Source organism: Drosophila teissieri, chromosome X (genome assembly GCF_016746235.2).
Source record: "Drosophila teissieri strain GT53w chromosome X, Prin_Dtei_1.1, whole genome shotgun sequence".
NCBI lineage: Eukaryota > Metazoa > Arthropoda > Insecta > Diptera > Drosophilidae > Drosophila > Drosophila teissieri.
The window spans coordinates 20612191-20637976 of NC_053034.1; the positions used below are offsets into that span (position 1 = coordinate 20612191).

Genomic DNA, 25786 nt, shown 5'->3' on the forward strand with positions numbered 1-25786 from the left:
CCCACACAGACACACACACAACCACGCAACCGCCGCGATGACGACGCCGCCGTGTCGCTTCTAATGCGACTTGAAAAGTCAACGACATCCGCAACGGAACGAGCACCGTGAGGCATTCATGGGCGGGGTGGGTTGGTTGCAGGGTGCTTGTGGGGCAACACGGGGTTAAGGGCGGTGTGCGGCAGCGAGAGCGAAAGGCTTCTAAATGCGGCGCGTCATTGTTTTGCCCTGAAGGAGCTGCCAGCTGAAATCCTTGGCCCGAACCAAAAGACCTGGTCCTCGATCTGCCACCCACAAGCTGCTTCTGGGTGGTGCACAGTGGTGCACAGTGGTGCAGATCTACAGAAATCATCTAGATTGTAGTGTAAAAAACGCAGTAACAAATGAAATACCGATGCTTTGGATGTGCCCAAATATATGAAATATATTAAGCTTGAAATTTGGATTTTTACGAGCGGCAGTGGGAGGCACACAAAGTAATCGAGCGAATGCAAAAAGCGAAAGCAATTATAATTATTCATGGAACTTCCGGCTTGAGCGACAGAATGCGAACGGAAATTTAGCTGGTTGCGTTGGCCTGCTGGGCGACGGGGAATCCAAAGCCGGGTGCGGAATTGATATCGCCAGATCCCGCTCCGGATCCAGATGCAAACGAGCCTGCTGTTGCCAGCTCGGTCTGGGGATCAGGATTGCGGAACTGCTCGGCGGAGATGCGGGTGAACAGAATGCCCACGCCCTCGATCATTGAAAGCAGAACGCCGCCGATGATGGCGCTTCCGAACATGGCGGCCACTCCGTTCCGGGCGGACAGGATCCCGCCGGCGATCGCCCCGCTCATGATCGAGTTCCACGGATCCTCCTTCTTGCGCAGATGCACCAGGCTGCAATCGACGATGCTGAAGACGCAGCCCCAGGCGGCGAAGTTACCGCCTATGGTCGGCGATCTGGCCTTGACGGCCGCCAATCCCCCGGCGAACCGGCGTCCCAGCCCTTGAGGTGCATTCCGGAATCCCTTCAGTCCCTGGAAGAGACCGCCTCCGAAGCAGCCCATCGTGAAGGCTCCGCCGCAATCGTCGACGATGCGAAAAGGACACGGTTCGCGGGAATACTCCTCCATTTCGGTGTTCCCTCAGTTCAATATTCCTATGTCTGGCCGAAATTGAAAACTCTAAGCTGAATTTGTGACGCTACGACGCTCGACTTTTCACAGGTGCGGTAGGGCTTAAAATAAAGTGAAAGTGAAAGTGATATGAAGTTAGCCTGGACTACGATTTGGTATTCACATAATAATGCTCCATACGTAGCCTACTACTTCAAAATTAAAACCACTCAGGAAATTACATTTCTGGAGTCCACGTAGTGACGAAGTGCACCGGGAGGGTGTGCGAAAGAGAAAGATACATATCTTAACGAATCTTAACCAATCGCAAGACATAGCAAAAATTAAAAGATTGCTTACCCAGACTGAGAAAATGTTATCTATTGTATTTAGTCCCTTGTAAACTCATTTTTCATTGTTCGGTCGTCACTAGATTTAGGAATTAAAAAGTGGAAAAGGTATGGGAATTTCACCTGCTTTATAAAACATATTTCTTATTTAAAGGCAAAACTTGTAAGCCGAGACTTAACTATAAGGCTTTATATAAGCCGTTCGGAATTATAACCAACTTAACTTGGCCCAGTGGAAAAAGGAAAGCATCTAGTGGCCCCTTCCTCCCCGATCCCGATCCCGAAAGAAACCGGCTGGCTAATGGGCCTGCGAAATACTAGTGTAACCTCCCAAAGGCGAACAGTAATCCATTTCATCCATTTTGCATAGACAACCGACCAGTGTGAGTTGCTGCTGCTGCTGTTGTTGTTGCTGCTGCTGCTGGGTGAAGTGCTGCTTAAATATGAAAAACTAACTCGCAGCTGCTTTTCACATTTTCCTGCACTTGACACTAAATTCACTTTGGCCAAGTGGGTGCTTGGTGCACTTGAAGCGCACTTTCGCTTGACAACAAACCCACCGTCAGCATCGCATCCATATCCACATCCACATCCACAGCCACATCCACATCCACATGGATGCCATGGAGCGGCATCCACGCAGCAACATCCACATCCATATCCATGGAGCAGCATCCCAAGCACAGGGCAATTCAGACGGCCAGGTGCGCAGCGTACGTACCATATAACGTACGTATATTTATTTTATTACTTAAATAAATTACAAAACGGTAGTCGGTTAACCAGAGCCATAGCCAAAGCCAAAGCCAAAGCCATTGCCACAGCCAAAGCCAAATGGCCACCCATCCGCCGGCTGCATAGTTGAGGAGCTTAGCGCATAATATATTGTTGCAGTGCAGCAGCAACATTCCGGCCAACAAAGGCAACAAAATGTTTGCCAGAGCGGCAATGCCTCCACCTCCAAGCCTCCACTCCTCTCCAGCTCCTGCAGCTCCTTCGGCCAACTTCCAACTTGCAACTGCCAAGTGCAGAGCTGCCGAGTGTGTGGCCACGTGGAGTGCCAGGCGGGACAGGATTGGGACAGGATTCGGACAGTTCTGGGACGGAATGGGATGGGTTGGGATGGGATGCGATGCGATGGGACAGGACAGGTGAAACTGCAGCGGAAACGCAGCGCATTTCGAGTGCCGCCCGAATGCGAAACTTTGCCAACTCGGGCAACTTTCCGGGCTGCAAATCCGGTTGCCTTCAGTCAACAGCCTCTTAAAAAGTTATGATCGCGTTGATTAAGGATCTCTGTTATTTTTGCGGATTTTTCCCAAAGCCATTTACACTTTCCATTTGCTTGGTTGCTTGGTTGCTCGGTGTAGCCACACAGACGTGAGTCCGTGGTACCCCGCGTTATACTCGTGCATACATTTGCTTTTGGCCAACTTTTTTGGCCAGTTCTATTTCATAGCGGTTGACTTGCATATCCATCTCTTCACTTGACAACCATTGAAAAACATCAATGTAAGCTATGTTTTACCTTTTCCTAGAAAATGTTGTATCTGTCCCATGCAACATTTCAAAATAAATTTAAATTTCTAAGCTAAATTATGCATAACATGATGTGATTTTAAGTGCGCCCCTGGCAAAGGATATCTTTGATATTATCCCCACAAACACAGGAATTTGTTTCAAACTTCGATTGTTTATGTGATTGTTAACTTACCAAAGCGACGATCAAGATTTTGGCCCACTTTCAATCCAACGATTACAATTAAAACGCGCATGAGCTGGCTTTCAAATCTTACGTATATTATCTTGTTCAAATTCAATATCAGTTACTTTTCTATGTACAAATGAACTCCGAATTGGGATCTGTTGTTTCTGGGGGATCTGGGGGATTCTACGCGCACGGTATCTCAAATTACATGTGACTTGTTTCTCAGTTATCGAGTATATATGCTTGTATATATGTATTGTATTTGTATATCGTCATTAATAGTTTCGTATAATATGCTTATATATTTCAATATTGTTTCAGTTAATTTCGTTGAAAGTTCTCCATTTGATTACATTGCCGAAGGACGAAAAAAGACCTTTTTAAAAGGAGACTCTAAAGTCGATCTCCACGTGGAAGGCTGCGCTACCTCAGCCGTAGTTAGTAGCCTAGCCGTAGTAGTTGCCCGGTGCCTGGGTGGGATAGCCCTTGGCTCCTCCGTCGGAGGAGGAGGAGGAGGAGCCGCCGCCCCTGGACGAGGGATTCTCGCTGAAGAGGCCGCCGAAGTTCTTCGAGCTGAAGATGTCGCCCAGTCCTCCAGAACCGCCGCCTCCTTGCTGAGCACCTCTGTTGGAATTCCCGCCACTGAGCAGGCTGCCCAGGAAGCTGCTGGTGCCTCCGCCGTTGCCAGCGCCTGCATTGCCACCGCCGCCGGATAGAACGGATCCCAAGAGTCCTCCAAGGATGTTACTGCCACCGGATCCGCCGCCGCCGCCGCCGCCACCTCCTGCTGCCGATCCGCCGCCATAGCCACCGCTGGGCTGGTAGCCACCAGCCGGCTGACCACCACCGGCTCCTCCGGCTCCGCCGCCCTGCAGTTGCTTGGCTATCTGGCCTGCAATGATACCAGACACCGCTTGACTCACCGCCGGATTCGAGAAGAAGTTGGAGAAGAAGCCGCCCTCCTTGTCCTTGGGTTTCTGGGCACCACCACCACCACCGTTGTTCTCGTAGCCCGGGGCGGGTGGCGTGTAGCCAGGTCTGGGTTGGTATCCGCCAGGAGCTTGAGGTTGATAGCCGCCAGCAGCTGGTGGCTGGTAGCCGCCGTTGTAGGGATTGTAGCCGCCGTATCCGCCGTTGCCGCCACCGCCGCCGTATGGATTGTAGGGCGCCGCACCACCGCCGCCGCCATTGGAGTTGGAGTTGGGTAGGGCGGGGTACAGGGAGTGGCCGCCAGCCGAGAAGCCACCACCATATCCGCCGCTTGCACCACCGCCACCACCACCGCCCGCAGCACCACCGTAGTCAGCACCACCGCTCGCATCCGCTTCCGGCAACGGGGCACTCGGGGCATTCGGGGCGTATGCGTTATGGCTCACCTCTGGATGAGTGGATGAGTCGGCAAAGCAGGCGCGCAAGCAGTGCGCAAGCAGTTGGTTAGCCACAAAAGCGGGGGTTTCGGGGTTTCGAATCGAATGGAAAGCATAAAAGTGGGAGATAAGATAGAACACAAAAACGTAAAGAACACAAATTAGGCGGGTAAACAAACGAAAATAGAAAATATTAAAACAAACAATCAATGGTCGTCAATGGTCGGGTTACAATCAATGGACTTAGCCTACGCGATTGATTAATTACCATACCGCTTTAAGTCTACACAACTTTGAGTTTTTGTCCGCCCCAAACTTAGTCTAGTTAAGTCTTCGCTTCAGTATTACATATTAAATATATCAATATCCATATCCGACTCCGACTCGGCACACACGTGTGCTTACGTGTCTTTAATGCTATGTACAACTCTTTAGTTTGTGGTTTTGATTAGTAAATACTCGAATACTTATTGTTTGCTCCTCGATTTCCCCGCCGTGTATGAGTCGATGTGGGTAGGATTGTGGGTAGAACCGACGTGGATAGTGGTAGTGGTAGTATTGCTAGTGGTTGTGGTAGTGGTAGCGGGTAGTATCTTATATCGATAAAATGATTTCGGTTTGGTTAATACTGGTCGTACTGTTTACATGGTTCCGGTTCAGAGATTCAGAGCTTCAGAGGTTCAGAGGTTCAGAGGCTCAGAGATTGCAAATGAAGTCAGCTTTAGTTGGTGTCCCAAATCAAGTGTGTGCAAATACGAATACAAACGGACGGAGTAAATATGCTCGACATGAGTGCTTTTTATCCGGAATTTACAGCGACAAAATCATTATGTTTCGTTTTCTTGGGCAGTTTTGAATCTCTGGGACCTCGTGTGCTTAACTCTGAGTGTTTGAAATGTTTAACAATTTGTTTTTCGGCTCTGTGTTTTGTGTTTTTTTTCTGTTTAGTTCTGCTTGGATTTTGCTCTTTGGCTTTCGATTTTGTATATGTATTTGTATTTGTATTTCTGGCAGTTTGTTAGTAATGTAAATGCCTCTCAGTGACAGTTTTTGATTTCTTTTGATTCATTTCGGGAGTCAGCAGCACTTAGAGTCTAGTTTTTGTTTTTGTTTTCATTTTTAGTTGTATGTTTTTACTTCAGATTAGTTTTGAACACCTTAGGCTAGCTTAATTCTTGTTCGTTTGCTTTTTTAAAATGCCATTTAACTTGCTTCAGTGATTATTTATTCATATTCGTAATCGTATAAAAAAAAAACAATCGGTTCTGGTTTGCACGCAGCGCACTTGGTGCTCTGCCCTCGAATGTAGCTCATTATGCATTTTGATTGACATGCGTATCTTGTATCTACAACACTATCCGTCTAAGTATCTGTAAATGTATCTGTATCTGTATTTCTGACTGCAGCAGCAGTGGCAGTGGCAGTAGCATCATCGAAAGCCCTGGATCCGCCAGCGTCTGGCCGCAAATTCGTAGCATCAACAAAAATGAAATTAACATCAAAGTTGCCCAACCATGCCGTGTATGTGTGTGTTCGTGTGTGCTCGTGTGTGTGTGTGTCCTGTGTGCGGTGGTCAGACTTGCCACGCCCCCTCTAACCAGAGGCTGGCTGTCTAAGCCCGAAATTAAATTCCAATTTAATTGAGCTGCAAAAAAGAGCGGTTCGGTTCCCAGGGAGCGCCACTTTCCCTTGACTGATAGCTGAAAATGCACACACACACACACACACAAATGAACTGGCTGCCTCGTACACACACCCACACAGCCAAACGAGAACACTCTTTTGCACAATATTAAATTGAAATTACGCATTCGCAGTGTGGGCCAGACAGCAAAGGCTGCCGATAAAAGATGCCAAAATACGTAGAACGAGGGCTTACAGTGTAATTAAAATACAACCTTTGAATTGTAGTGCAAAGCTACGAAAAGATTCAGATGATTTTCTCATCGAACAAATATAGCTACAGCTCCTGTGCTACAAAATCTGTCAAGAAGAAACCATAATTAAGTACCTAGTGAGCTAAAGTCCTTGAAGTTGCGCATACGCAGCGTGGGCTTAGCACCGAAAGCTTCAATCAGAACTGCATTTGTTTAAGATTCGTGCCAAACCTCTTTGCAAAGTAGAAAGCGTATTAAGTAAGTCGTTAAATTTTTAAATGCCAAGCTAACTGCTGCTGCTCTTACATGTTTCTTAAGTCTAAGCCAGAACAAAAAGTCAAACGAATATCAAGGAAAATATGAATAAAAAGGTAAAAAATAATAAGTAACGCATAACGTTCAGGCGATCTCCCATTTTTACTTTAATATTTAATAGTTTGCATGTCCAAAAATGAAAGCACCTTTGGTGCTGTATACGAATTAGGTGAGTTGTAAAAATCTGTGGAAAGTGATTCTTGTTAGTAGAACAATTCAGTGAAAATGGGCTCATTCCATGAAGGTTATCCCGAGCAAATGGGATGGGTTAATTTCCGGGGGTCGTCGGGAGTTGTGTTCTGTGGCTATTCTGAGTGCCGCTAGTGAGCCGCTGCTGGTGAGGCCGCAGCTTATTACGTGTGCGGCAGGAGGGCCAGGAGGAGCCCCACGACCAGGACGGGTAGTATCCCCAGTCCGCCCAGACTGCCGGCTGCCGAGGGATGCGCCTGGGTGCGGCGGTTGTAGGGGTTCTGTTGGTTCTGGTTCTGGTACTGCGGCGGCGGCTTGTTGTACATGTTCGCGTTGGAGTGCTGGTTTTGGTAGCCCTGATAGCCCTGGTAGTTGCTGCCGTAGGGCGCCAGGCCGCCGCCGCCGCCGCCGAGGATGCCCAGCGTCGAGCTGGGCAGTCCGACGCCGCCGCCGACGCCGCCATTGCCGCCGCCGGGCGGACCGCCGGTCCCGGTCGGCCCGCCGCCGCCATAGAATGGCAGCTGGCCAAAGATGAAGGGCGGATTGTACGGGTTCACCGGCTGCAGGCCGTGCATGGGGTAGCCGGGATTGAGGACGCTGCCTGGATGGTTGGGTTGAGGGAACTGCTGGAACGCTGGCGCCGACGTGGGCGAGTTGTACGGGAAGATGGGCATGTTCGGTATGACGGGCATGTGGTGCTTGGCCCCGAACACGTAGTGCGGATCTATCACGCCCGTCGAGGAGGCGCCCGCCGCCCCCGCGTTGCCGCCCTTGTCGCGATCGTTTCCGTTTCCGGCGTTACCATTTCCGTTGCCGTTTCCGTTTCCATGGCCGTGGCCGTGGCCGTGACCGTGACCATGGCCGCCATCGCCACCGCCATCGCCGCCACCCTGCTGATGGTTGTACGTGTAGGTGTTAAGCGTGGGGTTCGATGAGGCGGGTGCAAAGATGTTGTTCTCGGGTCCCTGGCCCAGACTCGATCCTGTTAGTGGTTAGTGGTTGGCAGTCGATGGCACGCGGGGAGAAGAGAGCGGGTTTTCTTGTTAGCTTCTTGTTAGTTTTGGCCATGATCCACCCCCCCACCCCCCATCACGCCCAGCCTGCTCTTGGCCTCCTCTCCGGCCAGCACAGAGAGAATGCGCCACACACTCATCGAGCTGTGGCTCAAACCACAGTCAAACTTCCTCAAAAACTTGATTCGCTTGTTTTAGCTTGAAATGTAGATGTATCTGATGTTTTTAAAAGGTTACACTCTTGGATGTAGTTGATTAGGAAATGGTTATCTTGTTGTCATGCGTTTAGTATTTCCATTTCAGCTGCAAGATTGTGGAAGTTGAACTGTTCCTTCAGCAAGTTAATATGCAAAGTGGATTTTTAATGCTGTGAAGCTCTTCTGTGCTCGTAAACTTGAATCAAAAATAGAGGTAGCATTTTTTCTCTCTGTGCTGCGGCATCCTAAAACATGCAGAAGTGCTCGGCGGAGATGGGTGAGGCAGGGGCGGGGGCGGGTGGGTGTTGGGTGTTGGGTGGTGATTAGCTTTCGAATATTTGCAAGCCTTGAGCGAATGAGGCGATGAATGAGCGAGCGAGCGAGTGATTGGTTGATTGATTGATTGATTGATTAAGTGTTAGATTGATTGAGTCAGCGGAAGCGCTCAGTGTGTTGGTGTGAGTGTGTGGGTGTTAGATCGCCATACAACATATTACATTCGGCTATATAGCATGGATATATATGTACATATATATATATATATATAGATGGAAACGATCACAAAAAAATAACAAATACGTGGGGCCAAACAAAAAGAACCAAAAAAAGTTCGATAATTTGGAATAGAGCTTATAGCCTTGCAGAGCTTCGACGGTCAGATAGGGAATGTGAATGTAATATAATATAAATATATATATTATATATAATATAAAGTAATGGTAATATAACAGACAAAAGGCCAATAACGCCCAACTATTTGTATACTCAGGAAAATGCACTTTCTCGACTCTGCAAGGCTATTGAAGTCTTCGGCGTCCGAAGCCAGGTCGTGTGCCCCAGAAATTCCCGTCTTTGGTCACAAATCGTTGGAATATTTAGTAACAATATAACCGCAATAACTCGTTTTGAGGAACCAAAAAGATGTGGCCGCCAATCGCCAATAGCCGGTCGCCAAACCTCGAATTACGAATTACGGAACACGATGCCAATCGCCTGGACAACTCCCCCAGGGAAGCGCACAATGAGTAATCAAGTGGGGGATTCCAAGCTAAATACCTGACGGATTGGCCGAGGGGGCTGCCAAGTTGGGGCTGCTATTCGAGGCGGATGATCCTCCGCCGGAGCGCCGCTTGCAGGTGGGGTAGTTGCCGCAATCCTTGCCGTCCCGCTGGTTGTAGCTGCACGAGTCGCTGGTGATGACGCACTCCTCGGTGGGCAGGCAGCCAATGTCCCCGCATCCACGGCCGTACTCTTCGCCCGCGGGAAATTCGATTAGGTTCAAGGATTACGGATTTCGGAATTCGGATTACGGATTACGATTTACGGGTTGCGGATTACGGATTACGGATTTCAGGTTGCGGATTGCGGATTGCAGGTTTCAGTGTGTGTGTTGTGGAGCAGAGTGGTGGGGTCAAAATCATACGGAAAAAAAAGAAAAACAAATTATAAGCCTGCTCGAAATCGGGGATATCACATCTGGCTTCAGTATGTCAATGATGGAGGGCCAAGGGTTGATGAAGGCATGAAAGGTTCACCACCGATCCAACGGATCGGTGCTCATCTCGGGATTACTGATTACACAACACAACGAATGGCAACGAATGGGGGCGCTGGCTTTCGGGGACCTTGAGTGGGTGGCATGGTGTCCACGAAAGCCAACCCCCCCACCCGGAATATTACGCATACGTACTGGAGTAGGCGTCCACGGTGTAGCCGCAGCTGGCGAGGACCGCCAGAGTCAGCAGAGGCAGTGCCAGCATCCTGTTGCTCGCTGTCGATGCCACGCCCTTGGATCAGAAGTTGCTGCAAAGGACAAGATGGAAAAGTACTTCTTCAGTTGGCCAACTTCGCACAAGAGTTAAAACAAGTTCGCAAGCAGTTTGCTCCCGAAAAATACGCATATGCCCGAGCCCGAAGTAACCAATCAAAAGTGCATCACAAGTTTGCAATGCCAGTTGGTATGTTTTGATTTCAGCACCCTCTGCTTTGGAATGCAAAATATTCTTATAAATATATTACTCTACACATATTGTTTTTCCATTTAAACTGTATTGCCACGTTGGGAACATCAAAGGTATATTTAAATTAGGCTGGGACTAAGGTAAATTCACAGGCTTCGTGCAAACAAACAGATGTGTGGAAATGGTGTTTCCCTTAAGAGACTGCGAGCAGTCGATATTCATATATGTAATTCCACGTGCCGAGCCAGCCTTACACTTGCGCAACGCACTGTGGCTAGACAGCTGAGACAGCTGAGGCAGCTGCTGCCTGATTATTATTTATATGCTGCCGCAGAGCCAGGAGGCTGTACCCTTTTGGCTAGCCAAGTTTATTTATCACATTGACAGCTGGCTCAAGTTCATTGCGGTCCCGATGCGTCGCCCAGAGAAATGGGAAAGTTTGCCCAAATGGAGCTGGAGCTGGAGATGAAAATGGAGAGCGACCAAATGGCGTCGCATTTGTTTGGCTGGAAAAGTCGAGAATCGAGTACCCACATGCGATCAAGCCAGCTGCTCTGTTTCCAATCGAATCTGTTTCCCGCTGCAAGACTTCAAAATCGCACAGCAGAGTTCACAAACAGGAAATACTCTTCGATGGGTTGGAAGTATTTCAATAACATTTGGAAAATATTTCACAATTATAGTGAACAGCCAAACCAGTTCCTCTCAAGCGTGAGGGCTAAGCTATTTGCTCATTATTACAGATTGATTTTAAAATCATTTAACTGCACAGCGTGCTGAAGAAAATTCTTAATTCTTAAGCGGGAAATTCCAAGTTCCGTTCGCCTTTCCGAGCACTCTTCAAGCAGCTAGAAAATAGTCAACTCATCCCAGTCAGCCCACCTGGAGCAGACACTCCATCACCATCACCATCACCATTACAGTCGGCGCTTTTCAGCTACCGTGGTGCTTAATCAATTGCCCTCCAGTGGGTGAAATGGGGAAGGTCTCGAATATTTTCCGCGTTTCAATATCAAACAATTTAAAGAACTTTTTCATAACTTGCCCTTCCTGGCCGTCGTCCACTCGCAGCATTTCCATATTCAAATTTCCCAAATGACTCGGCTACTTTTTCTGGGGACACGAGCGGAAAATATTCCTCAGCCGGGGAGGAAATGAATTTAGGGTTCGTTCGTCTTGATTAATTTCGAATTCCGCTTAAAGATCTTTGTCCTTTTGCATGAAATGGACATTTTATGGGAATGACCAAATGAAAAATGAAAACGCATAAATTGTCCGTCTGTCTATATGTGCTGTTCCCCATTTCGCACACCCTCAAAAATAAGTGACAAATATAATCATAGAAAGGAATAGGCTTTCCATACTATAAAACATATGTAAATATAAAGCATCTCATTTCTTTTTATATAATCAATCAGATAAATAAAAAGTCAGTTCACTGTAAGGTAAGCTTTATTTAAATGAAATTGTACTAAATTAAAAAAACATAAGTTGGTTTAGCTAAGAAGTTTTCCTGCATAGTAGCCAAAGAGTCCCATTTCAGTGCTTTAAAGAGCTTGTGTCTTCCTTACCCGCAACTCGACTCGTGTACTGTCCGTTGTCCGCCCGGCTGTCCGTTTGTCCGTCCGGTTGTCCGTTTTTCCGTCCGTCCGTCCGCCTGTCCGTCCGGCTGTCCCCGTACATTTGTCTGTGCGGGCCACGTCCCGGTCGACGGAAGCCAAAAGTGGAAATGCATGATAAATGACACAAGGTTTGCCTCTCTTTTTTTGCCACTGTTATTTTTCGTCTTTTTTTTTTGCCGCAGCAGCAGAAGGGGAAGGAGCGTGGGCGTGTACAACAACATGAAGAACGAGAGCGGCAACAACAATTTTCATTTCAAGACACAACACACAACATACAACACACAAACACAAAACATGGATTCTAGGACAGCGCGAAAGTGAGCAAAAAGGGGGCTCGCAGCACAAAAATTGTGAAACGATGACGTCGTAAATGTTTTGTTGCAACATTTCTCTGTTGTAAGCGAGAGAAACAAACGAAAAAAATAATAAATACACGAAATATACGAAAAATACGAAAAACAAAGCCAAAAAGGAGCAACAGAGACAGAGACAGTTAGATACGGCGTGCAGAACTCGAGAAAAATGAAGTAAAAACAGCAAAGCAAACTGTCCGCGAAACGGAAGCGCAAATAAAACAACTGCAAGGGGCGCCCAGCCAAGCGGTCAGTGGCGTCGGAAGGGGTCGGAAGGGGGCGGAAGGGGGCTGTGTGGGGGCGACCAGGGGTGCGGATGGAGTCCGCAAAAAGGGGGGCTTAAACCGCAGGACGCCCCAGTGTGCGCAGCCTGGGAAAGTGGTTGCTAAAATAGGAACAACAGCCGTAATATTGAACAAGCATATTTTTTGAAGTTGTTTCCTCGCCTAAGGCAAGTGGTGCATCGAAAGTAATTGCCAACTTGATTTGTGAAAGTCTGTCTATAATATAATAATAATATCCTCTTCATTTTATGGTGGAACTTAATATTTTGGGAGTCAGGAGAAAACGTTTTGGAATTCGATTGTTTCTGGAATCGCAGATAAAGTTAAGCAAAGTGTTGTACTAAGAAATAATGCGTTGCTCAATGCCTGCTATTTCATAAACAAATTATGAATTGTTAATTTAAGTACTGTAAGCGTACTGCGCTTAAACTTTTAGGTTTTCGCCTGGCATTTTTGCATTTGCAGCAAACTCAGCTCCGCCAGTGTGGCCAAGTGCAGCTATAAATCCGGAGCCCGCCCATTTGACCCACCGGCAACAGGAAGGAGAGCAAGCCACACCAACGAGCAGCGCCCGAGGGAAAGCGGAAGGGCTGCGAGGAGGGGCGGTGGAAAAACAGGGGGGGGGGGGGAAAGCGGTGGGTGGAAAGGAGGGGGAAAAACAGCAGCAGCGCCGCTTCAACGCTTGGGTTCGCAAGGCATAAACCGAAAATTCACACTTGGTTACTTCCTTCATGACTTTGGATATTATTGTGGTTTATGTTAGTGCTGTCACTTGCCCGCCGGCCGGCCACGCCCCCCGCTCCGCCACCGCCACCGCCTCCTTAACCCCCCGACGGCCTCGTGATGTATGACTGCATGAAATGCGATATATTCATGTTAAATTATTTTTTTGCAACACAGAACGAGGAGCAGAGAAGTCGAGCAGACGAGGAGAAGGCGACATCAGAGAGCGAGAGTCGCTGAACAAGTTTGAAACAACAAAAGTGCAAAGTTTGGCGCCAGTTTGAAATTGCAATTGCAATTGAACAAACAATTAAAACTTTTAAATATTGTGACAGCATTTTCACAGTTAATTGCACAGGCGAACGAGCAGCTGCTGCCTCCGCCGGCTCACCAGTTTGCCAGTTTGCCACTCTGCCAGTTTGCCAGTTTACCAGTTTGCCAGTTTGGCAAGCCCACAGCTCATTCACTCATTCCCTCATTCATTAGTTCCAATTCATTTCAAAAACTTCTCCCACTCCCCCCTCTCCCCTCTCCCCCGGCAAAGTCCGCAGTTTGCCCTTTTGGCCTGCCAAAATAGGTGCAAAAAAGCGCCGCTCCCTTTTTATCTGCAGTTGTTGCAGCGGCCAACTGACAAACTGACAACCATTTGTCATTAGCCAGGGGGCGTTGGGGCTGGGGGGGCGTGGTCGCCCATGCGACATTACACTGGGATAAACTCCATTAACTTGTCTTACTGATGTGTAATTAGAATGCAAATATTGGCTAAAAATAAGGGTAGCATATGCAGTTTCCTTCATTTTAATATTACACTGCCACTACGAAATTGGTTATTTGAATATCACAAATTGTGACACATTCGCCCTTCAATTTCTCCGAGTGCAGCACTAAAAAAAAAAAGGATCTGTCCAGTGAAGGCGACTTTAATTACGGAACTTCGCGGGCTGATTTTTCAAATTTATTTCGGTTCGGCTGGCGCATTTCTGGCTTATTAAATTCCGTCAGCTAACTACAAAAAAAAAGTGGCGAGGCGCAGAAAAAAATCTAAAAACGGCGGAAAAAATGGGCGAAAATCGTCAAAAAGGTATGGGGCATCCCATTCCGTCCCGTTGCCGGCAAAAAATGTCAATTTGTGGCCAGAACAGGCTCGGGGCCAGCAGCGTATCACAAAAAGGCAGGCAACACACAAATACAAAAAGAAGGAGCGAGTAGGAAAAAAATAAAAAATACCGGAAGAAGGAAAATCTTTGTAAGGCAGTTAATTAAAAACTTCACATAAAGAGCCTAGGGTGGGCGGGTGTAGATGGAAAGGGGGCGTGGCATGTGTGCTGGGAAAAGCGGCAGAAGCGACAAAGGAAAAGCTGCCAAAGAGCTTCCGACTGCAGCCATAATTAAAAAAGTCCGCAGCCGAAATTGAAACCCATATTGAGAGCGGTTCAATGGGGCGTATGCGTGATTTGGGCCTCCGGCGCTTACGCATTCAATTAGGTTACAAATTACCAGCCCCCAACAATCGGGTGATGAATGGGTTCGCATTTCTTGGCTCTGTCACTTTTTTTTTTTGTTTTTTTTTCCAATTTCAATTTTATTTCGCAGCGTGAGAGGAGCGGCATGTGGCGCCTTGCCGGACAAAAGTGCACGGCGGGAAGTGGGTCATCGATTCGGCACTGGCAGAAAATAGTGACACCTTGCACTAACCAACTGCCAACTATGAGTTTGAGTCACGCAGCAATTTAACGAACCCCTTTTATACTTTTCGAGCCAACTAATTTTACAAGGTATTGCTATTTTTTTGCAAAATATTTTTAGTACTTGTAATAAGCGGGGAGTTGTGTGATTTTCAGCTAGTATTCATATGACTAATGGCAGAGCTGGTAAATTTAGGTGACTGGCGACTATTTGGAGTATTAGTTTCCCTCGCTTGCCATCAAATTAGCAGTAGTGCGAGTCCGAGCTGTTGGCGTTATTTCTCTCTGTATGTCAGGTGCCATGCCGACACGATGATGATGATGATTGATTTCGTTAATTTAGTTGAGCAGCTGAGCTCGTGGCGGGCCATGAAAAATGCATGACACTCGCCGATGGAAGGTGTTTGCTTGTGCAGTGGTGCGGTGGTGCAGTGGTGCGGTAGTCTGGTGGTGCGGTGGGTGGTCACTAACTGAGTTAATCTGGTGGGGAATCTCAAAGGGGAAGCAGCAGCTGTTCCTGGAGCTGCCATCTCCGCATGGCTGTCCATTGAAAGCCGCTGAAAGAGACCGCTCGTTTGAGTAGTTTTCGGGGGTCAAATGTCAGCGAGCACGAGTATATCTGATGCTGGTTGGGGTTAAGGGTTAAAGCTTTGTTTGCTCTCCAAATCGGCGAATCCTATTCACTCCCTTTTCGCATGCGAATTTAATTGGATAGAAATGTGCGCTGTATGTGACGGTTCAGTTTAAAGTTGAATACTGCTGCTTTTGGATTTTCAAGAACATTTCCTGGAAGACTTTCACTTAGACCATTGTAATTAGAATGCAGCTGCGAAGTTCTAGCCAACTTAGCATATAGCTTAACAGCACTACTAATGATGATGAGTGCCATTACCTACTCCATATATACAACTGAAAACGACTTTCAGCAGGTAAAACCTAATAGGAAACTAACCCATTCAGTCATGCCAGCATTGTGGAGTCTACTGCCACTGCTGCTATGTGGCGTCCAAGGAATACTGGGGCAGGATGTGGCCACAAACCGGAGTGAATTCCCCATAGAGCCCCGAATCGTGGGCGGAACCAAGGCGAAGGAGGGTCAATTTCCCTACCAGATCTCGCTGCGCCTCCGTGGAGAGCACTACTGCGGTGGAGTCATCATCTCAGCCACCCACGTCATCACCGCCGGCCACTGTGTGAAGCACGGGGATGTCGTGTAAGTATGGTCGCAGCTTTTTGGTTCGACTTTGATTGCCATATCTGTGGCCGTAGAGTTGCGGCGGATCTATGGTCGATTCAGGCGGGCAGTCTGCTCCTCTCGAGCGGCGGCGTAAGGATTCCGGTGGCCGAAGTCACCATGCACCCGAACTATGCCACAGGTGGCCACAACGACTTGGCCGTGCTCCGACTGCAGAGTCCGCTGACCTTTGACGCCAACATAGCCGCCATCCAGCTGGCCAGCGAGGATCCGCCCAACTGCGCATCCGTGGACATCTCCGGTTGGGGCCAGATCGCCGAGAAGGGACCACTCTCCGACAGCCTGCTGTACGTGCAGGTGACCAGCATACCGAGGGGGGCCTGTCGCTGGCTGTTCTACTCCCCTTTGCCGGAAAGCATGATTTGCCTGCTGCATCCCAAGAACAGGGGTGCCTGCTATGGGGACTCCGGCGGACCGGCCACATACGGGGGCAAGGTGGTGGGCCTGGCCAGCTTGCTGCTCGGCGGTGGCTGCGGCAGAGCGGCTCCTGATGGCTACCTGAGGATCTCCAAGGTGAGGGCCTGGATCGCCGAGAAGGCGGGCCTGTAGAGATGCACCTCTAAGTATTTAACATATATGAGCATTTGAATAATTCCAAAATTGAATGTTTCAATCTTGAATCTGGTCAGTTGGGAAACCTGAAGTCTGTGAAAAGGATTTCCATAGTGCAAAGTCACGAGCTAAAAAGAAAGTGCTTGAAAATTGTGGCCCGTCAAAATTGGACAATTCTGTAAGTCGAGCCAATGACTTCGGGTCTGTCGGAAGCACTTTTGGGTGCAATGAATCCAGTTGGACCCACTTCCGTGACTTTTCGCAAACAATCAATGGCTGATTGCTGGCCCCAAAGAGTTGTCGCGCAACATAATGAATCGGAAAGTTTGGGGGCCAGCCATCCACGTCGTGGATCCCCCCGAATTGGCCCGACAACTATGCGCTTTATTTTTCGATCAACTTGAGGAAACTTTGGAGGACTCTTCAGTCGCTCGCGCTCCATCGACTGGCAATGAGTGGGCTTTGGCTTCGGTTGGGGAAACTATCAAGTGGGCGGGGCAGCTCTTGGCGCTCGGTCTTGTAGCTCGCTCGCTCGCTTAACCCTCGAGTGCCCGCGGGGCCAAAATGGGTATGAAATGGCAGTGGGAGTGGCGTGGGCGAAGCTGAATGTGGGCGGAAATGAATGTTATTTATTTATGTCGCTGCGGCGTGGTTGTTGGCCCTGTTATTTGTTGTACTTATTAGCAGTACATAAGGATAACTATCAGCCGGCGGCGGGTGCACTTTTGCCCGGCAAAGTTTTCCTGGTAATAAAGTTTGCCCCAGCTCCAGTGTTAGCTCCATCTCCAGATACAGCTCCAGCTCCAGAGTCAGCTTCAGCTTCAGCTTGAGCATGGGCTTCAGTCATGTAAATTTCCCTTTAAGCAATAAAATGCACAGTAACTGGACCCGCTTCTCTGTTTCTCTGTTTTGTAATCATTTCATTTCTTAGTCAAAGCAGCCAAGGCGGAAGTTATTATTTGCTAGGCAACTGCATAACTGCTAAAAGTACACCAAACGCAAAAAAACGCAAAAAAAACGCAAAATGCTGAAGAGGAATGGCAAGGACCAAAGGCAAAGGACGTGCCGAAGGACGAGGAATGAAAACAATTTCTGAGCCGGCGACGCGTTGTAAACGAAGGCAGCAAGCAAAGTTTTAAATTGCAGTTGGGCGAGAGTTTTAAATTATGTGACCAGCTCTCCTGGAGCGGCATCTTCGGCATTCTTTTCCCGGCTAATTGCTGTCTCTGGAAAGTGTCCTCACCAGCCCCTCCCCCTCCCTGGAAAAGCCCAGCACTCGAAGCCCTTCAGCACCCGCATTGCGTATACGCCGCGTGCGTCGATGGAGTGGAGTGGAGTGGAGTGGTTGTGGAGTGTTTGGCTGGTGAAGCGGCCAAATCCGGTGAGTAGCCGGGTCGCCTGGCCTGGCTAAATGGAAAATCCATAAGCCCCAAAGAGCCCACTGAGCTGAGACAGATGAGCTGGAAACGGAGCTCCAGTTGTCCACCGCTGGAGTAACTGCATGAGGCTCGGCACTCGCAAACGGCACACTGTCGCAAAATGAAAACCCCAAAAGTATGGTGAAACCCTATTTACCCAACGAACTATCAGTGCGTATTTTAAAGTGTTTTTTTAAACACCTTTTTTATTCTGAGACAAGTTAGTTGTAAGATGGCAACGACACAAGAAGTCTTAAGCCTGCCTGCTTGACCGATGAGCTACGCAAGTCCTGTGACTTCTCGAATGTTTTCTGATCGATGTGCCAACTTTCGAACGTTATTTCCCTGAGTGCCCGTCCTGCCGGTTATCCTGGTTATCCTGGCTATACTGGTTATCCTGGCTGTGCTGGCTGTGCTGGCTGTGCTGGTTTTTGGGGGTGTGTTTATTGAACACTGAACCCGGGGATCTGCGGATCCTTTTACCCGGCCAACAAGTTGCCGCTGTAATCCACTTAAGTCGCTGCCATAGCTGCCAATGCTGCCGATGTGGCTGCCTTTGCTGTTGCTGTTGCTGTTGCTGTTGCTGCTGCAGTTGCTGATGATGTTGTGCATCGACATTCCAGCTGCTGGGCCGCCGACTCTTTTGTGCTCCGGCAGGGCGGGGAGCATTGCGATTTGCATAATGCCAGAGAGAGGGGGAGAGAGAGGGGGGAGGTGAAGGGCCAAGTGCACAAAGGCGGAGAACTACGGGCACTTGAGTGCCGGAGAAAGGGCGAAGGAGCAGGGATAAAGGACCAAGGAGCCGGCACAATGGGCAATGGCCTACGGCACGACCTACCACCTACCACCCCCTCCCCGGCATTAACCCCTTGGCCCCCTGCTTGCATTTTATGGCATTTTATTTACTAATAAAGTCCTTATAAAGTCAATGCCAAGGAGCCCGCACAACAAATCCGGGCCATAAATCATGCAGGCCATGCAGGCCACTTCATTTCCCATTCTCCATCCTGATCATGAACTCATTTCTGTGCGTAATTGAAATCCTTTGACAGTCTCAAGCTGATTTAATTTATCGCCGCAATTTCCAATTTAATTGAAACTGAAAATTGAAATCGGAAATATTTATGCCCACCCCCATGCTTCGCCCACAGCCGCGCTCAAAATTTAATCAAGCGCCAAATGCGAGCCAAAACTAAACAAAGTGCCAGTCAAAGGGAGCCCACACATACGCACATACGTATGTATGTATACGAGAGCATGCATATGTATGAGTATTTGATATGTACATACACATATGTATGTAGGTACGAGTACATGAATGGCTGGCACGGGTGTGTGCGTGCGTATTAGCCGGGGTAGCAGCAAAATTAATTAAGTTGAGAAAATGTCAACGCTGCTGCTTTTTGGCTTGACAACGCCGCTCAGCAACCACTGCGTCCCTCCTAAATATTTCCCCACACCTTTGTGCCTTTGTATATACCCTTTGTATACCCTGAACAATGGAGCATATATCCCCGCCGATCCTTCAGCTTCCAGACTACACTGCACCAACTTCCCCCAAAGAATTCCGGCGACATCGCAAGGCTAATAGTCATTATTGTTGGGCTACCTTTGTGGTCGTAATTGCTTCTGTGCGATACTTCAATACCGAGATACTATAAGTTACTTAGGTAGATATGCCCATTTCCATGTGAATACATTTAGAATCTTGAGTTAATTACTTTGAAAACAAAACATATAAACCAATCTGCTCCTAAAATGACAGTAAAAAAAGAGCAGCCATATTTAGAAGCCAATTGAAACCTTTTTTTAAAGCTGCCAGATTCTTAAAGCACTCAAATCATTTTTGAATATTGATCGTGAATATATGAAGGAGAACCACGAATGTTGGGCTATCGGGCCTACACATATGACCATTGGAGAATGTGCCGAATAAGTAATGACTTTCCTGTTCCTGTGCGATCTCGGAGCCTGGTTACCTTCGCCAGGACCTTCTTTGAAGGGTATTCCCCGACCCCCTTCCCCTTTCCCCTCCACCCTCGTCTCCGCGTCAAATTGACTTTTCGTTCTGCTTGTTCCCATTTTCCGTTTCGTCGCAGCCATTTTGTGCAGCTGCCTGCATTTTGGCCACGTATGTGTGTGGGTGTGAGTGTGTGGCCTCTTCCTCTTCCCCTTATCCTGCATCCTTTCTCCTTTTAAATATTTTTGCTTTTGTTAAGTTTCCCTCGCAGAGTCGTGTGTGCACACATACTCGTATTCCCACACCTGGTGATTTAATAACGCGTCGTTGCAAAAATTTGCGGTTTGAATAGCTGCTAACTTTATTTTATGATAAGTTTATAATGCCCATGCCCCACCACCCCGCACCATCTCTCGCACACATGTACTTGGGTGTATATAAATGTGTACAAACACATACATATGTATGTGTAGTTGTGGGCGAATGGGAATTGCAGCTGCGGCACACAAAGCGAAAAATCAAATCGCAAAGGCAAAGCCCCCGTGGCATCAGCCGCGCTCCTGAAATTTGTTAAAATTGCACTAAAATGCAGCTCCCGCAGCGCCAAAGGAAATCGCATTAGAAATTTTTGTTTGCCCGCGTATGCCCACGTGGCAGAAGGAGCTCCCTTGCCCCAACTTTCTAATTTTCCTTCACTTTTCCCTCCCTTTCCATTTTTTTTTCGGCGCTCAGCAAACTTCTCTCGATTTTTGTGAGCAGGGCAGGGATACGTCGCTTGCGACTACTCAAACAGAAACAGCAAGTGAAAATTTTCAATTTCCCATGCAAAACTGCCTCGCAGCCCGATAGTCACGCACACGAAGGCGGAAGAAAACGTGGCCAAGAAATTGGTGGGCGGGGAGGGGCGTTGGGTGGAGGGGAAGGGACGGGAGGGTCTTGGGGAAATGATGATGTCGCCCACGGACATGCCCCTGGAACTGATGCTGTTTGCCCGATAGGCGACAAAAAGTCAAATTGTGGCAGCCAATTAACAGCAGCCATCCCCCGGGCACGGGCACGGGTAAGGGTTAAGGCTGGCTCGGTGGGGTACGGAAGTAGGGAGGGGGTGAAGCGGGGGGGGGACCAAGAAAAGAACGCCACCAACAAGTCAAACAGAAGCGAGCAAAGTGTGCAAAGGGTCTGTGGCTGGAGGTAGACACTTGTCCCAGGATCAGGACGCACGGGTTAAGGCCCACAAACAGTGGCACAAAACGGGGAAAAGTTCTGACAAAAATCGGGAGCAACCATTTGGGAACAGAGAGGAAATCTATGAAAGGTTGTTTTATATTAAACTATCAGCTATTTTACTTTACTTGTTAAACGTTTGTAAACTTACGTTATCAAGGAATGGCCCACTTTAAACAATTGCGTAGTGTTATTCAGTAATTCAGGATAACCTTACCTAAAAGCATAAAAAATATATATACATTAATTGAAATAATAATGCTTTAAAATAATACTTTAGCTCAATGATAGTAGTATAACCTGTACAAGTGCAAGGCTTGATTCAACCAACTATGAGCCGTTGGAACTAGGAAAGGACAGCACGTAATGATGTGGGGAAAGCTTAGGCAAATGTGGTTCCTAAAGCGATTTCCAAATGATTTTCCTGATTTTTCTGATTTTCCCAATTTTCCCGATTTCCCCTGCGGTTCGAACCACTGCTCCTCAAGACGTGCGTTTGTTTGTTCTTCTGTGATATGGACGTGCCTCGGTCCAAGTCTTTCGTCATGGCGAGATGAGCTCGTTTATAAAGTTGACAAAAGGCGTTCCCCAGTTCCGATAATCATCTGACAGTTTTTGCGCTATCAGCGACAAGGCACACAGAGCGTGGGCGAGCGAGATGGCAGAGGGCAAACAGAAAGAGACGGACTGGAGGGTGCGACAGAGACGGAGACAGAGACGGGGACGGAGACAAGTCCATGTGAGAGCTGCCTTCCTGTTCAACACTTTTGCTTTTGTCAGCATTGCGGACAAGATACAAAATTTCCCATTGCCAAAGATGACTAAGGGAAAATCCCGCACAAATAAAAAAGGGGGGAGGGGATATGAAAATAGGGAAATAGGAAAATAGGAGAAGCGGATGGGAAACGGAAATGGAGGAGAAGTAGTTCGTTCTTGCCCTGGGGTACGGTGACCCGCTAATGAGCCGCCAAAGCATAAAAAATGCGACAAGGGTCGTACGCCGACCATCCGTACCCATCCGTACCCAAGCGAACACGACCCGCCACGCCCCCTTTTCTAGGGAAATAGGCGCAAGGCCAGGCCAACAACAAAGCCAAGAAGAAGCAGCAGCGGCAGCAGCAGCAGCAGCGGCAGCAAAAAACTATTCCCGCAGCTCATTAAAAACCCAAAGGGTTAAAAAGTGAGGGGAGGCGCCACAATGCAGTATGCAAAACAAGGCAAACAACAACAATAAGCGTCGGAGCTGGAGAAATTGAAACTAGGCTGCCGCAGAAAGGGACGGACACAGGGGTGTGCGAGCGAGGTGGCGCTAGCGGAGAAAGTGGGCAAAGTTAAACAATTGAAATTGAAATTAGTTGGCGAGCGTAAAAATTAGTTGGGCGCCAATTAAACGAAAGTCCCTTAAATTGCAGCCGGGAAATTGGAAGATTCCAAGGAGACCGCAAATCAGTTGACACCAGACAGCATCCTAAGACTCTAAATTATTACCAGAAGTGCATTTTTCGCCCTTTTAAAATACTAAAGAGTCTATGTACATGTAGAACTAAAACTAGAATATGTGGAACATGTAATATATAAATAATTTAAAACAGCCAAGCAAACACAGAGTTTTTAAACCAATAAATATTATATTTTACGATGTTAAATATTTATATGTTGCGAGAAATAAATGTGTAAGCAGGTGAATGTGTGAATGTGTAACAGTAGCAAACCACTTTTCATAATTAAAAGCCAGCCTACCAACCAAAGATAGGCTCCTTGCTTAACTGTGCTTCGTTTTTAAATGGATTTCTTCAGTGACTCGAAATTGTATGCATATGCGCTCCATTTGCACATATTTCTTAATGGGTCAGCGCCCCGCAGAGTCCACTCCCCGCCCATATAATGTCCTGCCAGTGACAGTTGTCGCGGGGCTGCCTGATTAAGAACTTAGTTAAATGGAAATCCGCAAAAAATCCGCGAGGAATAACAACAACAAATTCAAATGGAAGCGGAGCAAAGAGCAAAGAATTTAATTTGCACAAAATGGCACACACACACACACACACACACAGAGACAAAACAAATATATGTATAAATATGTTGGGGGGAAGGATGGGGAAAGTGTCCTTAAAAAGAGCAGCGAATTTCGCCTTTTGAGCTTGGCATCATATATCTTTCAGTCAACAGCAGGCAGTCCACAGTTGGTTTGTCACACAAAAGGACAGCCCCTGCCCGCCCCAAAAACTTGGAGAAACCCTCCTCTTCGGAATCCTTCGTCGTCCTGCGACAGCGTTGCAATTAAATGAAGGCAACGCACAAAAGTATGCAATGCAAATGGTGCACACTGCGAGACGGGCTAAGAATCGAGCGGAGAGCGGAGAGCAGAGAGGAGAGTCCAATTTGAGCAGGGAGCACAGGATGCGGACGCGACAGGATGTTCCTGATTTATTTGCCAGACTTAAATCTCTTTTTCAAGGCCCAGCTTTAAGCATGGCGATATCAATGGCTTTTCCAGCCTTGATTCGTTGATGTACCAAGAATTAAAAAGTAAATTAGTGGATTAGCATGGGTTATTTTTTAAAATAAAATACCTGAGGCACTATAAAACCAGGCCTAACCACTACGAACATTTTAAAATAGGGCTTTCTCGAAAGCCCTTTTTGGGCTCGTTTTCGGATCAATCAAGTGATACCTCGAGTGCTTTTTAGCAGCCAGACAAACGAAATAAATATAAAATATTTTTACGGCTCACCTTCAGGGCCATAAATGAGTTCCAAAACCTATAAAGATTTTAGGAACAGCCTCGCCACAGTGAGAAGGACGACTCAGGACCGAGGATCCCGAAGTGAGCGAGACAGCAAGACAGCGAGACAGCGAGAGAAACCTGCCAGTTAGAGCGAGTGGGATGCACACGTGCAGACATAAAAGCGGCCATACCTGAGCTACGTGCACTCAACACCTGCCCAAAGCCTCTTCAATCCGGCAGCGTCGCCCCTCCAAAGACCCTCCGCCGACGCCCCTGCTGCACACCGCCCCTGCCACACCCCCCGCACTGGCGAGTGTGTGGCAATTGCAATTGAAAGTGATAATTTCATTGCATCATGCACAAAGGGAAGGAGCACGAGCACCGGAAACGGAGACGCAGGACGAAGGATCCGCCCGCATTCGCATTCGCACTCGCACCCCCTCTTCGATTCGCCCCCACTCCACTGTTATCAGGGCACGTCCATGGCCAGTTACACACACACACACACACACACACATTGGAACTTAAGGGGGTGCTTGCATATATTTGCACACTGGCAGAAGTGTTTCGGATCTTGAGAGGTTAATCAGCGAGTTCCGCATTTATCTGCATTTGTAATCCTTCATCAGCAGTTGTGAGTGAAAAGCATAAAACAATTACAATTCACTAAATTTATGGGCATATAAAAAATATTTAACTAAATAATGGCTGCTGATTAAAGAAGACTTTTCAGTTGACTGTGTGCTAAAATAAAGCAGCAATACTCTAGAGGATACTTTTAAGAGAATATATCTCTAAGATCTTTAATCTTCAAATTCCTATTATTCCATATGGATATTGTGAAATTTAGTAACTAAGAACAGCTGTATTCAGAACTAGCAGTTAAATGCTAATTTGTATCAGTAAGCCCTACTAAAAATGGTAAAAAAAATAAATACAAAATAAACAACCATTTCGGTCCAGTTGGTCAGACTTGCTGAATGCCAATCAGTAGATTAAGCAAACTTTTAAGAAACTTCAGAAATGTTTACTTCTTGAAGATGGTGCTCTTAAGTGAATATCTGTATCCTCCCTATGGCGGATAAAATAATAATATCCATAAATATATGTAAATACTAATTCTCAAGTTCATTGAAAGTAGCAGGTTATTCATTTTACTCCACCACGTTACTGCGAATTTGGATTTTCTCTCAGTGCACTCGGCGAGCATGACAGTTGTGCACAAATCAGGTTAAACACACGACAAGGAGTGGGGGGCGGTGGGGCGTGGATTGAAGGGAAATGCAAACCAAAGCCAAACCAATTGGGTCATAATTGCTTTACGGGCGCCAAACGCAAATGAGTCGTAAGCAGAAGGACGCAGGACGCAGGACGAAGGACAAGGGACGGAGGACTAAGGACTGAGGACTGAGGCATCTGGATCAGGACAAGATTGGGGGAGCATTCGGAAACCGAACAAGAGCTAGTGGTTGGGCGACTTTGTCACGCTCCATGTGGAACGATTTTCGAGGGGTTGGCTGCAGAACCTGCAGGACCTGTCGATTTGTATTCAGAGCCATTCTGAGCCATTCAGACCCACCAGGCTGTGGTCCCGGGATGATGGAGGCCACACAAATCTAATAATCAATTGCCATAACCACTGAGCCATTATCCAAGTGCAGTGTCTCGAGTGGGCACAACGGGTATGAATGGAAAACGAATTCCGCAAGTACGAGTATGCTCAAGAAACAGTACATACAAAAATTAGCCTGAGAAAATTAGGGGTCGAATTCGTATTTATGATTCTTGATGTGTGCAAGATAAATAAGAATTCATCTTCTGCAAAAATCTTCTGTCTAAACACATAATTGTTAATCTCTGTAAGTATATTATATATAATTATTAATAATTGGTAACTATTTACTCA

At 47.4% G+C, this 25786-nt stretch overlaps 3 protein-coding genes across 4 annotated transcripts in view; 1 reads left to right on the forward strand and 2 right to left on the reverse strand.

The window, feature by feature from the left end:
* Window positions 1-398: 398 nt before the first annotated feature.
* Window positions 399-1278, reverse strand: LOC122624435 (mitochondrial import inner membrane translocase subunit Tim17-B). The gene has a single exon (XM_043803969.1). The coding sequence runs from the start codon at window positions 1115-1117 to the stop codon at window positions 560-562; it is 558 nt and encodes a 185-aa protein (XP_043659904.1). The 5' UTR covers window positions 1118-1278; the 3' UTR covers window positions 399-559.
* A 1950-nt stretch (window positions 1279-3228) lies between these two features.
* LOC122623021 (glycine-rich cell wall structural protein 1) overlaps window positions 3229-25786 on the reverse strand; it is a 77221-nt gene continuing 54663 nt past the window's right edge. Inside the window, exons 2-4 of one of the 2 annotated variants that reach the window (XM_043801905.1) lie at window positions 9806-9921; window positions 9172-9366; window positions 3229-4535 (exon numbers count right to left, since the gene is read on the reverse strand). In XM_043801905.1, the coding sequence (XP_043657840.1) occupies window positions 3604-4535; window positions 9172-9366; window positions 9806-9875 (1197 nt within the window). In that variant the 5' untranslated portion in view covers window positions 9876-9921 and the 3' untranslated portion in view covers window positions 3229-3603. The other variant, XM_043801906.1, reaches the window with a different exon arrangement.
* On the forward strand, window positions 15706-16547 carry LOC122624301 (serine protease SP24D). The gene is made up of 2 exons (XM_043803794.1): window positions 15706-15956; window positions 16013-16547. Exons 1-2 carry the CDS (start codon window positions 15706-15708, stop codon window positions 16545-16547), a joined length of 786 nt encoding a protein of 261 aa, XP_043659729.1.